At 51.0% G+C, this 16,680-nt stretch overlaps 1 protein-coding gene across 1 annotated transcript in view; it reads left to right on the top strand.

The window, feature by feature from the left end:
* HTR3B (5-hydroxytryptamine receptor 3B) overlaps positions 1-11,551 on the top strand; it is a 34,806-nt gene extending 23,255 nt beyond the window's left edge. The window contains exons 4-8 of the mRNA XM_006761575.1: positions 453-622; positions 1,106-1,263; positions 9,952-10,162; positions 10,295-10,477; positions 11,316-11,551. Coding sequence (XP_006761638.1) covers positions 453-622; positions 1,106-1,263; positions 9,952-10,162; positions 10,295-10,477; positions 11,316-11,551 — 958 coding nt within the window. The remainder of the gene's footprint in view (positions 1-452; positions 623-1,105; positions 1,264-9,951; positions 10,163-10,294; positions 10,478-11,315) is intronic.
* The last annotated feature ends 5,129 nt before the right edge of the window (positions 11,552-16,680 follow it).

Raw genomic sequence — 16,680 nt, forward strand, 5'->3', positions numbered from 1 at the left:
TCACAATCCCTTTGGCGGTTGAACGACCCTTTCACAGGGGCCGCCTAAGACCATCCTGCATTTCAGGTATTTACATTACGATTCATAACAGTAGCAACATTACAGTTATGAAGTAGCAACGAAAATAATTTGATGGTTGGGTCACAACATGAAGAACTGTACTTAAAGGGCCAGAAGGTTGAGAACCACTGGTTTAAGATATGGATTTGGTTGATAATGCTTGAGGTTACTCATGGAGTGTGTTTGTACCGTAACAGTAGCGAGTTAATTTATGAGGTGTCATTGCTGAATCCATCTTTGCTAGGGTGAATCATCTTGGGGAAAAGTGACTCTGTCCTTGCGCTTCTAGGTTAGTCCTGGGTGTCGTCGTCACTACCATCTCAAATCATTTCTGCGCATTGGAATGACTAAAGCTCTCTCTCTAACAACAAATTCTCTTGTGTTTCATACAGTGTGGACATTGAAAGACTACCCGAACTTCACTATGTGTATGTGAACTCATCCGGGACCGTTAGGAACTCTAAGTCCATCCAGGTGGTCTCTGCCTGCAGTTTAGAGACATACGCTTTTCCATTTGATATCCAGAATTGCAGCCTAACCTTCAACAGCATTCTGCACACAGGTAAGCCAGGAGGGGTACAGCCTTCCCGGGGGGAACATGCTTGTGCTGGCTTGTTGGCACACACAGGCGTAATGATATTATGCCACTCTTCAGGTCCATTTCATTCTTGCACATAATTAACTGCTTGCAGACCTAAATTTCTTCCTGCCGTGATTTGGCTCCTGCTGTAATTCCGACCAAGTGCGGCGCTGGGCCCAGACGCACAGCCCAGTTGCCGCTCTTTGTTTGGGAATACAATATTAGGCCTCTACTGCCATTGGGAATGGCATAGAAGTCACAGGGGCAGCTCCATCACTGTATGGATAGTGGGATCCAAGCCCTAAATTCATAGATGCTTTTTCCATGGCTAGAAAGATTTTATCCCACACCTCTACCCCTAATTCAACACGGTTATATCAACTCCATCTCCATAAGGCTGGACATGGCGGGCAGGAGTAAAAGGAAGGATTTTGTGTGGGTGCCCACTGTTTCTGTTATTCTCAGTGGAAGATGTAGACCTGGCCTTCCTGCGGAGCAGAGAAGACGTTAAGCACGACAGAAAAGCATTTTCGAATGACAGTGAGTGGGAACTTCTTTCTGTGTCCTCCGCCTACAGCGTCCTGCAGAGCAGCGCTGGAGATTTCGCACAGATTCAGTTTCACGTAGGTCCTTCCCTTCCCGTCGCCGCCGCCCACTTCTCCGCACTCTTTGGCCTTCTCTGCTGGGCGGAGGGGTCTCTGCTCTGTTGCTTATTCTCACTCATTATCATTCGGGAACAGCCGATTGAACCGGCTCCAGACGGCCACTGGCTTTCAGCGCTTCAGAGGCCAGAGGGGCAGGCGCAGACCCTGGGCTCCTGCTGTAGCCATTCCCCACGTGACTATAAAGAGAGTGGTTTTCACACTCCAGAGACATGAGCCACCACAGCGGGCGCTCAGACCTGTTAGTTCACACCAACACCGCCACCTACAATCCCTACAGAGAGGAACCAAAGAAAACCCACGCACAACAACCAATTGGGAGAGAGGGCCTCTTCAGCGCTATTGTCCTGTTTTTAGTTGAGTAAATTATTAATGAATTCCAGGTGCAGGTGCATAAAATTACCATATTATTAACTTGAATATCTGGAGGGATTAGCTAACAAATCCTGCAGGATCCGCAGAGACTGCTGGTGGTTTCCGGATCAGAGAGAACAACTGCCCTAAGAGGGTGTGATGAAAACCCAAACTGCTCAGACAGGCCGCCCTGAATGCTCTTGGCCGCCTTGTTCACAGAGAAATTTGTACAGCAGGGCTGCGGGGGAGGGAGGTAAGGGTGGGGGTGCAGGACAGTGCAGCCTGCTGCTCTGCACTCCAGAGAGCCATTCCCTCCTCCCTGGCCCTCCTGGCAAACCATCCTGAGTGTGAGCCAAAGCAAGTCCATGCAACCGACACTCACACCGTTAGTATTCAGTTCTGCTTTCCTGCACGGAGTCAGCCGGTGGTGGTGGCAGTTTGGGGAATGGTAGGAGGGGCCTCCTTTATGGCAGGGAAGGGATTCCATTGAAAAATAGAGACTACAGCCAAAGCCGGTTTGGCTCAGTGGATAGAGCGTTGGCCTGCGGACTGGAGGGTCCCGGGTTGGATTCCGGTCAGGGACGTGTGCCTGGGTTGCGGGTGCATCCCCAGTGGAGGATGTGCAGGAGGCAGCTGATCAATGTTTCTCTCTCATTGATGTTTCTGGATCTCTGTCTCTCTCCCTTCCTCTCTGTAAAAAATCAATAAAATATATTTTTTTAAAAAATAGAGACTACAGACAGACCAGGATACACAAGATGAATTGTCCTGGAAACAAGCCTTTTGGATAAGAAGGAAAATTCAGACTAGACGAAGGTGCTATGGTTACCATGGATAATTGCGTGTTAAGGATCGTGGCTGTGAAAGGAGCTGTTATTGGGGGCACAGGTGCCCCTGCATTGGTGGAAAGGTGTCTGCAGCTCTCAGGGAAAGCTCTTGTTAAGTTAGAACCTCTTAGAGACAGCTGTCGTGTGAACCTGGCCCATGTAAACCCTGGGCACTGGCTGATCGCAACTTGTGTCTTCCCAGTGGTGGGGTCTGGGTTCTTGCCTATTCTGCTTGGTTTTAGCAAGGCCTGCATTGTGGCTCTTTTGTCCACTTTTTTTAGCGAGGGAAAGGGAGTGGAGAAAAGAAAGCTTTTTTAATTTCAATGAGTTTCTTGGCTCAGAGTAAACACCTCATTAATTTTAAAGATATCAGCCCGCAAACATTATTAATGCAGCCGAATAATGGAGAGCATTAAAGGGAAGTGTGAGGGAGCAGCACATGCAAGGTGGGACACAGGCACCCACCAAGCACCCCGCGAACGCTGCACACACCATTACCTACACTGCACGGAGGGAGACGAGGGGAAGCAGGAAACGGGTAGGTAAACACACACTCTCTCTCCATAGGCAGCCATTATCGGTACACACGTCACCCTTTGCCCTCAATAGTAATCTGTCATCTCAGCAGTGGCTGAGGCCTGTCTGTGACCACGATGACCAGCGGTGTGAACGACTGCGCACGGAAGGAAAGGCTCCCGGGTCCCAGGAGCCATGGTCCCGGCGCTTTATTCTCCACTCACAGTGTCTCTGATGGGTGTGCTGAAGGCGGGCAGAGATCAGGCTTCAGACTCTGAGAGCTCTTCCCTGAGGCCCTCTGCCGGGGCCCAAGGTGGGTGATCTAGCGGGGCTGGCGGCCACCCTGGCCCTCCAGAACAGACTAGAGCAAGAATCCTGAGTAGACGCACAGTGATCTGTGGTTGGGCAGGGAGCTAGACTCAGGAGCTTAAAGGAGATTTGGTGACTATCCCAATTCTGTCTCCGCTGGCCTCTGCCAGGCCCCTGCCTCCCCATTTCTGCTCTGTGCACTGTGGCTGGGCTCAGGTGGCCTGACTTCCTACCATGCATCCTACTCTGAATGTAGCAGCCGAGGCACGTGTCCTTCAGCAGCCCGTGGCCAATGACAAGACATTGGGAGCCCAGTTCCATTCAGACATTGGGCTGCTGGGGTCCTGGCAGCAGAGTCGCCACCCTCTGAGTCTGATCACCTGCTGTGTCCCAGTCCAGGCTGGGACAGGAGGGGATCAGGGACAGATGGGGCAGGCAGGAGCTACAGTGATCTGTTCTAAATACGTTGTCACCTAGGCCTGAGGTGCACTGTTGCCATCGAAACCAAATCCAATGTTCTGGCTGCCCCGCTAGTTCCAGCGAATGTACAATCATATGTGCCAGCCCTGGGGCACGTTCTGCCGCAGCCTGGGGTGACGCTGCAGCCCCGGGGGGCCCAGAGCACAGCCCCCCTGCTTACGAGGATGTCTGTGAGCAGCTGGCGCCGGAGCCAGCAGCCACCGGAGGGCAGGTTGCTTCCAACACCCCCTCAGAGGTGCTAGCTCCCAGAAACAGCAGGGCCAGCGTTCGGTGTCGGTATGGTGGCCTTTTGGTTTTGTTTTCTAAAGAATGAGGGTAGAAGGGGAGGAGGTAGGAATAAAATTTAAGAACCCACGTTGGATAGAAGAGGGTGGACACGGTGGGAACGAAAGGGAGTCCAACCACAGAGCCGCACACTGAGTAAATGCTCATTCAGGCAGGAATGGGGGTCCACCGGGGGTGTCCAGGAAAATGCAGGGGGCCATTGGAGAAGAAAGGTGCCTCGTCTTCTTTTCCTGACATGATTTTCTTTTCTCGTTTAGGATAAAGTTGTTTTGTTCAGGTATCTATTGAATGCAGCTCATAAAGTTGATAGAAGATCCTTTTGAGCACCACCAGTTCAAGAGTGGGAGAGATGGGGATGGAGACAGGGAGGAAGAGAGAGAGAGAGAGAAAGAGAGAGAATGAATTTAGAGCCCTGGAAGTCTTTCCAGGGTCACTCAGGTAATCCCAGAATCACAGACTCTGCTAATCCCACTGAGCCATGGTCCAGGTTTGAGAAACTCCCACTCGGTGGAAGGATCTTACTTAGCTGGAGCCACTTTCCCATCCTTTCTGAATTAGGAATGTGGAGAGGGGCTTGGGAGAAGAGGAAAACAGGCTTCGGTATGAAGCCTGAGCCTGGGCGTCAAAATTCCAACTATGTCATAAAGACGGTCATGCAAAATTGAGTGCTGGTGGGGTCTACCATCACCGAGGCAATTAGAGGCTAACCTTGGGGCCTATTCCATCTCCAAGGAGCTCTCCACACACACATTCTGAATTAGATTGATCTCTTTCATTAACAACAATAGGCTCCAAATACCTTTGTGTACTTATTATTACCTGGCTTTAATGGATAATGAAATTGTGGCATAATATTGCTAACACCTGAAGGGTGTCTAATGGAGAACACAGACTGAAACTAAAGTGCTTTTCCTTCCCTTTCTGTGAAATTTAAAGGCACCGGCTCCCTTAGTCCATTAGAAATGATGGGCTCTAGGTAGGGGCAGCTCCGCAGAGAGCAGCGTCTCACTGAGCTGGTGACGTACCTTCCCCCAGAATTAGCAGGGCTGTTGCCTCTGGTGTACCCGAGGAGAGGCAACCCTCGGAGGGCTGACCTCAGCTGCAGAGCCCCCGTTTGGGCTACTCCCAGGATCCCACCCCATTGAACTAAACGTAGAATTATTAACTGACTACAATGCAACTCAACAAACATCTTTTGAGCTCTTCTCTGTGCCAGGCTCAATGGTAAGCACCGGGGACACAAACATGAATAAAAGAAGGCTCCCGGGACCTGTCATAGACCGCACAATCGCCCAGGGAGACATACTCACAATAACCACCGAGTGAGCATCTCCTCTGTGTCAGGCGCCGGTTCACGACTTTGTACATGTAACCCCCACACCTCTATGAGATAGGTTTTTACAAATGGATGAGCTGGCCTGCAGAGAAGTTAAGTAATTTACCAAGGTAATGGGGTGACTAGTGGAGCCTGGGCTTGAACCCAGGCAATCTAACACGGGAAACTATGCCTAGTCCTATGTGATGACGATACAATTAAACATGATGCAGTATATTGGGAAACTATGATGACGATACAATTAAACATGATGCAGTATATTCCAGTATATTTGGCATCTGTGCACTGTGTGTTACTGGGCAAGTCACCTGTATTAGTTTCCTAGAGTTGCCATAACAAAGTACCACAAACTATGTGACTTAAAACAACAGAGCTGATTCGTCTCATAGTTCTGGAAGCCAGAGCCGGAAATCAAGGTGCCAGCAGGGTTGGTTCCTTCTGGGCTCCAAGGGAGAATCGGTCCCGTGCCTCTCTCCTGGTTTCTGCTGTTGCCGGCAGCCTTCAGCATTCCTTGGCTCACAGATGTAGCACTCAAATCTCTGCCTTCATCTTGACATGGCCTTCTCCTTTTTGTGTCTCTTCTTCGTAAAAGGACACTAGTCATATTGGATGAAGGGCGCATCTTCCCCAGTGCGACCTCTTCTTAACTAATTACCGTTTCCAAGTTCGGTGACTTGATGAATTTCCAGGAGGGCATGGATTCTTGGACTCATTATTCAACCCACTGCAGTCTGTCACCCTCTGGCTCCTGAAAATTTGTGTCTGTCCCAAAATACATTCACCCTGTCCCAGCACCCCCAAACATCTTACCCCACTCCTGCTCCAACTCTAAGACCAAAATATCATCTTAATATAAACTCAAAAGAACCCAAATCTCACCATCCAAAGCAGGCACAGACTCTGGGCATGGTCCATTCCTCTCCCTCTGTAGACTTGGGAAACATCTAACCGCCAGAGTCTGGTTCCTGACCCCATAAGATGGGGAAGTTTCCTATTAACAGTCCTGACTCCAATATTTAGGATAGAGTCTGACACTGTTTATGCTCAATTAATGTCTCTTGAACAAGGGAATAAAGGGCTTTGAGGATCAAAAGAGATAAAAAAACAAAACATTTCTGAAAACTGGGTGATAAGATTAATATTTTTTAGGCTATTCTCGGCTAGTAGAGAAAATTAGCCTAGTACATAGGTAACATTGCCCCTAAACCAACCTAGAGGAAAAGGCGGCTCCTTTGCTCTTGAAGCAAAACCAAACTATAGGCACTGTCTTGTCTGTCTTCGGAACAGGAGCATCCTTTGCTAAAGGTAGGAAGGTGGATGAGGTCGTTTTGGAGGGCCTGACTAGATTCACAATTTTATAAGCCAAACAGACAGGAGCGGTTTCTGCTGTATGTTACATCATCGCTGTCTCTGTCTGTGCCCACCGTTTTCCTTCTGCTTTCAGCTACTGTTGGCCCAGAGAGGAATACCCTCCCGACAGGACTGGCTGCAGAATTTGTGTGGCCTTAGTGCAAAGTGAAAAGGCAGGGCCCCTTGTTCAAAAATTACTACCAATTTCAAAATGGCACCAGCAGAGCATTAACAAACTTCACGGGCTCCGTGTCCCGGGAGCGGGCCTGCCTCCCGACCTCTTAGCTCTTGCCACAGCTCTCCCCGGCAGCTGCACCTTCCTGGAACCAGGGGCCGGAGGAGCCACGCTGCTATCCTTGGGTCTGGCACTTGTTTACCCTCATTCCCTGCAGCCGCCTCTGGCTCGAGAGCAGTCATCTGAGGTCCTGCTTTTACACAGGAACTCCACTGAAAGAGTTCTACGGTAATCAAACTGCACCCAAGATGTTCAGCAAGGCTACAGTAAGCAGCTCTTTTAGAAAGGGAAAGCAGCCCGGCTGGTGTTGCTCAGTGGTTGAGCACTGACCTATGAACCCGGAGGTCATGGTTCAATTCCCGGTCAGGGCACATGCTGGGGTTGTGGGGCTCTAACCCCAGTGTGGGTGGGACATGCAGGAGGCAGCCAACCAATGATTCTCTCTCATCATTAATGTTTCTATATCTTGCTCCCTCTCCCTTCTTCTCTGAAATCACTCCTTCCTCTCCAAGAAGACCCTTTAACCTTTCATGTACTAATTTTCGTTGCTACTTCATAACTGTAATGTTGCTACTGTTATGAATTGTCATGTAAATATCTGATATGCAGGATGGTCTTAGGCGACCCCTGTGAAAGGGTCGTTCGACCGCCAAAGGGGTCGCGACCCACCGGTTGAGAACCGCTGCTCTAGGGGGTCTTCTGCTTCTACCCACCAGAGACAGCAGGCTTGGTCACCTCCTACCCATATGTCCAGATCACCAGTGGGCCAGCCTTGGCCCACACTCCAGGACCCCATGGACTCTGCCCACTGGGCACCCCGCTCACTGCCCCATCTAACCGCAGTCAAGCGCAGCGTGATGACGGGAGCTAGGGGGGTGCAGGTTGACGACAGTTCATTTTGTTGTTGTTTTGCTGTTGATTGCACTTTGGTACAAATGTGTTTTAACCAAATTATTGCAAAGCAGTGAGTGTTGCTCTGGTTTAGGTATCTGCAGCCAATTATGTTTAATGTGAAAGACAACAGCCAGACTGCAATCCGCCAAACACTCGGGCCTGTCAAGCACCACTGAGACGGAATATGCTCTCAGACCCAATGGGGGGTGGGGGTTCCCCGCTCCCATCAGCAAGGTGCTGTCTGGCCTCGCCCAGGCAAGCTCTTGCCCTGCCCCTGTCTGCGCCCTCCCTGGCCTCTGTCTCGGCTTATTTCTCTGCGGTTCTCATCCAGAACAGGAGGCAGAGAGGGGGGAGAAGAACTCTGAACTCAACTCACAGGTCTGGCCAGATCAAGAGTTGTAGCTACACTGTATGAAAAAGAGCCCTGGGCTCGGAATTGGGAGACATCGGGCCTCTTCCCAGCTCTGCCACCAACTCACCTCCCTGAGGGGCCGAGCTTCATTTGTTAAAATCTATAAAGAGGCCTATTAGGTTACCTGCCAGCAAGCTCACAGCGAGGATTAAATAAACCACACCATGTGCCTAAGACCACCCACCAAGCACACCCTCTGACACGTGGAAAACCTTCTATTGCTTTGAGAATCAGAGAAAGGGGAAATTGCAGACATTGTTTTTTTCCCCCCAAACCCCAACAGTAAAGTCCCAAACCATTCATTTGATCAGCAAGCACTCACGGAATACCCGCATCAAAATAGGCGTTCCTTTAGGCTCTGTGGGAGATTTAACAGGTTGCTGTTTTCACCCTCAGAGGGTCCATCGTCTGGTGAGGAAAGCAGCCCTGTCATTCCCTGGTTTCTCCCAAGGGAGGAGACTAGTTTGTGTTTATTAAAGACAATTCCTGTCATCATCCCAGAGAAACGAAAAAAATGGCAACAACAATCATAGTGATTTTATGAGACTCAGATTTCCAGCTACAAGACCCACTCAGCACCCTGCATGCCAGCCCCGCTGCAGGCCTCGCTGGGCCTCTTCAGTCGGCCTGTGGCGGGTCCCCTCCTGCCCCTGCTCCTGTGGCCTGCAGGGACGGGAGCCCTGGCCATGTTTGGCCAATAGGGGCAGAGGCAGAAGATGGGAGTGAGTGGGTGCTTGTCTCTCCATTCTCTTTCTGTGGGGTCGCAGCCAGGCTGGCTTTGTCTCTAAGAGGAAGGCACAACTGTCGCAGTCCTATCCCCACAGCTTCTCTCAGGTCCCTTCAGGCCTGAGGGATGGAACAGCTCACCAGTGCCCCCAACCCATGGGACACTGCCCTCCTTCCGGTGGCTCTCCTGTGCCCTGCCCGCACCCTGTAAACCATCTCTTTATTAAGCCCGCCTCAGATTTCCCAAATCAGTTATGCTCTGTTCCTGCCCAGACTCCGACAGATACACTCACAGGTGCTAAGATGCTCGCATTCCAAGTAAGAAGGCAGATTAGACCCCATACACACAATATGTTGCATCACACATGGTTTAAGAGGAAAGATTTTAGTGTAAGCCCTGGTTTTAAACGGTTTCTCACTGACCAGCTTTGTGAGCTTACACAAGCAATTTCGTCTCTAGGAATCTTGGTTTCCTTGTCTGTAAAACAGAGATAATAATACTCAGCCCTAGAGCTGCTGTGAGGATTGACTAAGATTAAAACATAGGAAACACTTAGTCCAGTGCCTAGCAAACAGCAGGTGGTTCTAAACCACAAAATAGTCTCCTATTTCTAAGTCCTATTTAGGACTTCTTGGCTTTGGTTTTGGCCAAATGTTAGTTCATCAGCTTAGCCAGGAGTGGGCAAACTTTTTGACTCGAGGGCCACAATGGCGTCTTAAACTGGACTGGAGGGCCGGAACAAAAGCATGGAGTGTTTGTGTGAACTAATATAAATTCAAAGTAAACATCATTACATAAAAGGGGACGATCTTTTTTTTTCAATAGTTTTATTCATTTCAAACGGGCCGGATCCGGCCCGCGGGTCGTAGTTTGCCCACGTCTGGTTTAGGTCCTCTTTTCAACAGATTTCTTGTCCCTGTCCAGGTGGTGATTCGCAGGCGCCCACTGGTCTATGTGGTGAGTCTGCTGATTCCCAGCATCTTCCTCATGCTTGTGGACCTGGGGAGTTTCTACATCCCCCCCACCTGCCATGCCAGGATTATCTTCAAGACCAGCTTGCTGGTGGGCTACACCGTTTTCAGGGTCAACATGTCTGACGAGATGCCACAGGGCGCAGTGCGCACCCCTCTGATCGGTAAGCAGCCTGGGTTCACCAGACATTTGTCTTGCATGACTCCTGGCAAAGATTTGCTGTTGCGTTTCAGATCTGGGGAGGGAGAGGCCCCCGAGACTCCAGCTAACTCCACCTCCTGGTTCCTTCCCCCAGGCGTCTTCTTCACCGTCTGCATGGCCTTCTTGGTTCTCAGCTTGTCTAAATCCATCCTGTTGGTCAAATTCCTTCACGATCAGCAGCACAGCGGGCAGGAGCGGCCCCTCTTAGGCCTTGGAGGGGACACTGATGCTGATGGGCTTCTAATGGATCGCAGGACCCAGCTTGTTGGGGTAACAGGTTTGTGAGAAGCGTTGAGGTCCCTACCCTCAGCACCCGTTCCCACTGATGGAGCACCGGGCTGCGTGAAAAGTCTGAAACATCTGCTTGTCGGCCTCTTTGCTGCATTTTACATGGCCTTTCTGGGTACTGAAGGCCACTAACTCCTGCTGGCTTCCCAGAAAGTTTCATTTCAGCTTGGAGGTCAGGTCCTCAATTCCCTTAGCTTGTTTTATTTCCTAGTGCCATGTGCACAGGCGCGCGCGCGCGCACACACACACACACACACACACACACACACTGTGTAGGTGTAGCTTTGGATTGCAGTTGCTTAATGTGCACAGGTTTAAAAATCATCTCTGCCACAAAGCTCTGCCTGGGTCAACATGGGCTGGCCCCAGCTCAGAAAGCCGCCTGGATGGGTCTAGCCTGGACACCCCACATAGTTATGCTCTCCGGGGCTCCCTTCAGCAATTTCATCTCTAGGAACCTGGGGCTCCTTGTCTATAAAAACGGAGATAAGAATACCCAGCCCTAGAGATGCTGTGAGGATTGACTAAGACAAAACATAGGAAACACAGTCTGGTGCCTAGCAAACAGCAGTGGTAAGGAAATGGTAGCTGCTTCTAGTTATTATAATTATTAGTAATATTGATATTAGTTCTATGTAAAAACTTAAAGGGTTTTTTCTTCATTCTGAACCCCTCAGCAGGTGGGAAGAGAGTCCCCAACCCCAACTCAGCCCACTGCCCAGTTTCGCCTACAACCCTTCTTGAAGGGTGGGGCCATGAGCCTCAGTGGGAAGTCCACGGGGCCTCGGCCGTCCCTGGTTGACTGGGTGTTCTCCTCTCTCACGCAGAGTCCCCTGTCTGTCGAGAGCACCAGGCCCCCTCAGGGACCCTGAAGGAAGTCTTGTCCCAGCTTCAGTCCATCAGCAACTACTTCCAAGCCCAGGACCAGGCGGCCCAGCAGGAGGTCGGGTGGCTGGCCCTCCTGGAACGCGTTGACCGACTGCTCTTTCAAGGCTACCTTGTGATGTTGGGGCTCTACGCCATCACGTTGTGCTCCCTCTGGGCACTGTGGAGCCGCCTGTGAAGACGGGTTTGGCTGGTCTCCATCAATGTGCTCTCGCAGCAGGTGGAGGCTGAAAATTCTGTGGGGAGATTCGAGGAGAGGAATGGTGGGTTAGAAGCTCTCCAGCCCCTGTTGCCTCTTTTCATTCAGTCCAGGTCTGCACACCTAATGAGAGAGTAAATGACCCAGGGGTAATGTAGTCATGATGAAAATGCATAAACAGTTTGGGGCACACAGGGAAAGTTAGCAATCTCTTTCAGAAAATCCCTAAGTACATCCAGCATGCATGTATGTTTCAGCAGGTTTATTTAAGTGTAAGATCCTTCCATCTCCCAGCCCTGTCTTGGTCACTTATTTAGTCACTCAACAAAACCTTTATTGGGTGTCAAATAAATTCTAGGCATTGTGTTAAGCACGCCAGAAAATACAAAACAAGTTAGTCACAGCTCATCCTTCCCCTGACTGGATTCCTGAGGTCAACCTTGCATCGACCTTCAGTTCCCTGTAAGTCCAGACATCTCCCCGCCCTGTTCCCTGGCTCACCCTCCATCGCAGCAGCCCGAGCCCCTCCACCATGCCTGGATCCTGAAGCTCTTGTTCCACTGTGAGTCCGTCTTCCTCTGCTGCCTCTGCTGAGTGCATCACTGCTGGAGGGAAGCCAGGTGCCAAGGCTTCCAGGGCAGTCTAGGTCCACACAGCCAGCACACACCACGTGCAAGGCACTGAGCTGGGGGACAGGCTCAAGGCATGGCCCTTGGGTTCAAGGAATTTATCATCTATCCTGTTTCGGTCTGCGTGGGCCGCCATAACAAAACGCCACAGGCTGGGTGGCTTAAACCAAGATTTATGTTCTCACAGTTCTGGAGGCTGGAAGTTCAAGATCAAAGTGCTGGCGGAGTTGGTTTCTTCTGAGGGCTTTCTGCTTGGCTTGTAGATGGCCGTCTTCTCCATGTATCCTCATGTGGTCTTTTCTCTGTGTGTGTCTGTCCAAACTTCCTCTTCTTATAAGGACACATTCATATGTGTCCTCATGACCTATTTGACCTCATGTCCTAATGACCTCATTTAACTTTAGTTACCTTTTAAAAGGCCCTATATCCAAATATAGTCATTTTGTAAGATATAACATATACATTTGGGGGAGACACAATTCAGCCCATAACTCTGACGTGATTATGGAGGCTGGCAGGCTTGAGACTCGGGGAGAGTTGTAGTCTGAGTCTAAAGGCAGGGTTTCCTCTCGGGGTAGGTCTGTCTTTTCCTATTAAGGCCTTCAAATGATTAGATGAGGCCCACTTACTTTCTTGAGGATAATCAGTTTTATTCAAATTCTACTGACTTAAATTTTAACCCCATCTAAATAAATAACTTCACAGGAACAACTAGAATGGTACTATGGCCTGGCTAAGTTGACACATAAAGTTAACCATCACCACCCCGATGGCTCCTTAGCTTCCTATCTGTGCCCACAGCTCCTCGTCCTGAACAAAGGAGCCCTGATCACCTGGCACCTGGGTACCTGGGTACCCACTCCACTTCTGGCTCAGACTCTTTCGTAGCCAAATCTGCATTGATTCGCCTATTTTGTGGCAGTTCCAGTGGCTTCATAACCTGAATCCGAAGATTAGAATTCAAGCCTTCCACAAAATTCCCCTCCCCTTACGCTTGACTCTCTTCATTTCTCATTGCTTCCGATGACAGGTCAGCCAAGCGGGCCTGCTGGCCACCTTCCCGGGGAGCCTTACTTCCATCTAAGCCTCTCCCTTCCGTTCACTAACCTGAGTGTCACTGAGAGTCCTGCGCACCGCAGCCTCCTTCCCCCAACCGTTGTCACTTTGTCACCTCATGACCCTGCCCTCGTCTCTATCTTTAGTCTTACATTACCCTTTATCCTCCTCCCTTTGAGTGTTTTGTGGATGTGTGTGTGTGTGTGTGTGTGTACGTCACTTGTCAAATAGATCACACATTCCTAGGGCAGTAATCCTGTTTTCTATTTCTAGTTTATCCCTCATCTCTGCCCAGGTCCATACCGAGTTTTGCTTATGGCAATTCTGCAATAACGATTACAGAGCAACTCGTTCTAACTCATTGATGGTGCACATATTCCCAGTGTGTCTTCCCAAGTCTGAGGGGCAGCATCTGCCTAAGGTCCAACACCCAGTCCCTCAGCGTCCCTCACTCCAAGGCAGCCACCGGGAGTTGGTGGGTAGGAGAGCACGGTGGGCTGGATGACAGTCATCACTCCTAACGCTGCCACAGAGGATGCAAAAGTCCAAAGCTGTTTGCTAAAAACTTTTCCAGCACTCAAATTGCCTTTAAAAAAATCTGCCTCCCTCCTTCCTCCTGCCCCCAAAGAAAAAGAATTTAAATTCAAACAGCCTTTACCTGCATCCTCTCTCTCTCATTACCTCCCAGTTAGTGCTCAATGCCAATTGCCCATGAAATTCCACTGCTGCTGTTAATGAAATGAGGAGCATAAGAAGTTTGTGAACAGGAAGTGTCCATGCAAGCCTCCACCTGTCTCCCTCCCCACTTCCTACTTTGTACCACTGGCTTCCTCTGCCTCGACCTGCTCAGTGAGCCTCTAAGTTGATCCCTCAATCCCCCTTCACTTCCTCCGTTGCTGGAGGAGGAAAAAGCCGGTGGCGCACTCCCCGCTATGGAGTCTCCTTCCTTTCCAGCGTGTCTTGGAGAAAGCACCTGGTTTACGTCCCGGCGCCACCACTGTCTACGGGGGACCTCGAGCTTAACTTCTCAGAGCTTCACCTTAACTACAGTATTTGACATTGGGGCTGCTTGTACTTACTCTGCCCACATCGCAGAATTGTTAAGATCAGAATGAAGCAATGTACTCAACAGCACTTTGAAGAGTAAATAATATACCGCAAAATAAAAATACCTGCTTGCTATGAGCAGATGGGTTCCAGTTTTGAGTCTTTGGTGTGGGCTCCCATTCCAGCCACCTCTATCAGAATCCAGTTATTGTCGCTGGTACTTCCAAAGTGCTTTATTCCAGGATCCCAAGGTCAAGGCTGAAGCCATCGCATGCCTCCTTGTAGGGGACTTGGGAGGGGAGGAGCTGCCAAAGGGACTTTCTATCCCACTTCCATTGCAGCTCCTTCCTTGCTCTCTTCCCAGAGAATGTCTTTCAAGACCTGGCTGGTGTGGCTCAGTTGGTTGATCATCGTCCCATGCACTGAGAGGTCACTGGTTTGAATCCTGGTGGGGAGCACATGTCCGGGTTTTGGGATCCATCCCCAGTAGGGGACGTGCAGGAGGTAGCGGGTCTCTCTCTCTCTCTCTCTCTCTCTCTCTCTCTCTCTCTCTCTCTCCTCTTCCTCTACACAAAATTAAAAATATTTTTTAAAAAAGAACATCTCTCAAGTTTTTTACATCAGCCCATAAGAAGCAGCCCTTTAGGAATGAAGACTGGCCGATATGCTGGGCTCCAGTGTGGCCTCCTCTGCTCATGTGCCAAGTGATACTGATCTCAACATGGCAAGGAGGCCCAGGGCCAGCTCTACATCCAGAGCAAATCCATTACTAACAAGTGGCACCTGGTCGGCGTGGCTCAGTGGTTGAGCATCGACTATGAACCAGGAAGTCACGGTTCAAGTCCCAGGCAGGGCACATGCCTGGGTTGTGGGCTTGATCCCCAGTGTGGGGCGTGCAGGAGGCCGCTTATCAATGATTCTCTCTCATCATTGATGTTCCTATCTCTCTCTCTTCCCTTTCTCTCTTAAATCAATATATATATTTAAAAAGAAGACAAGGGGCATGAAGGACCTCCTCCCGGGATGGCGTCCCTCACCATGGGAGGAAGATGGGGTGCCAGGAGCCCGTATTTACAGAGCAGCCTTAGCTCAGCCCCTCCAAGTGTTTATAAATCTCATGCTGCCTATTTCATGGGGGAAGGAAACTGAGGAACAGAGCAAAAATGGGATTTTCCCAGCTGTGCGTGCTCCTGCCATCTGCTGTTTCCCAGAACCGAAGGTAGTTTCCGCACTCACCAAGAAACCACACTCCGATTCTGGGGACGCTGGCGTCTGGAACAGAGGTGGTTAAGCACAGCCGCCGGCTAGACAGGCAGCCTCCGCTCGTCGTCGCGTCTCAGAACAACTGCCGGTGCTGCTCGGTTTCTTGGGGCCTTTGCAGCCTTTTGTGTGGCCATTCATTCGGCGGCAGAGTGTCTCGCTCTCCCCCCAGACACCCTGTCTCCTCCGGGCTGTGCAGAGGAGAGGAGCTTTAGTGGGCAAGGAGCTGAGCCCTAGCCCCTCCCATGTCCAGGACCCAACCATCTGCGGGGTCTGGCGTTAAGCCTGGACAGGTCAGACCAGGAAGCCAATGAGAGAGCGCCAGCATGAGACCGCCCGACAGATAGACCCCCCCACCCCCCCGCACTGGGCTCCCAGGTCCTCTCACTCCTCAAGGACCTACGCATGCACAGGAGAGGCCAGGAGCAAGGGCTGGAGCTTACAGCGCTGAGGCTGCCCTGCGGCCCGGCCCTGCGGTGTCTAAAAACTCCAGGTCTTGGGTGTGCAGGTAAGGAGTTTCTCCACCAGTTCCCGGACGGTGGATGGTCACCTCGGGGCAGAGGCCTCGGTTCTATGTTCCCTCCAGGAAGGCTGTGCCTCCCTCCCTGCGAGTCCGGGCACCTCCCTGCCCCATCCCTGGCTCACACTGCATCTCAGCAGCCTGAGCCTCTCAGCCTGTGATTTACCTGCCGAGGGAGGCGGTACGAGCTTCGTAATTAGCGGAGCAACAGCATGGAGGCTCTTATGAGCAGCCAGGCCCCCGCACACTCTGGTGTCTGTAATTGAAATGACCCCCGCCAGCGGTTAGATTGGGGGACTGAGCAGCCCAGTGTGCTGCCCCGGTCCCTCCCCTGTCCTGTCAGGGGGGTGATGTAGTTAAGTTTATGCTTCATTTGGCAGAGTCTGTAAGTAGGAATCGCAGGGAGGGCCTCCACAGGTGGGGAAGGGACTGCTGGACAGGAGGGAAGCTCTGTGACAGGCCTCAGACTCCAGATCAGGAGGTGGGGGCGCCCCCTTGGCCTCACTACCCCTCCACGGCCTGGTGCCAGGCTCCAAAGACCCGGAGTGCTTCCAGGCCCAAGGCGTTCATCAGCCCCTCTTGGTGCCACTAGGGAC

The sequence above is a fragment of the Myotis davidii genome, unplaced genomic scaffold (genome assembly GCF_000327345.1).
Source record: "Myotis davidii unplaced genomic scaffold, ASM32734v1 scaffold97, whole genome shotgun sequence".
Taxonomy (NCBI): domain Eukaryota; kingdom Metazoa; phylum Chordata; class Mammalia; order Chiroptera; family Vespertilionidae; genus Myotis; species Myotis davidii.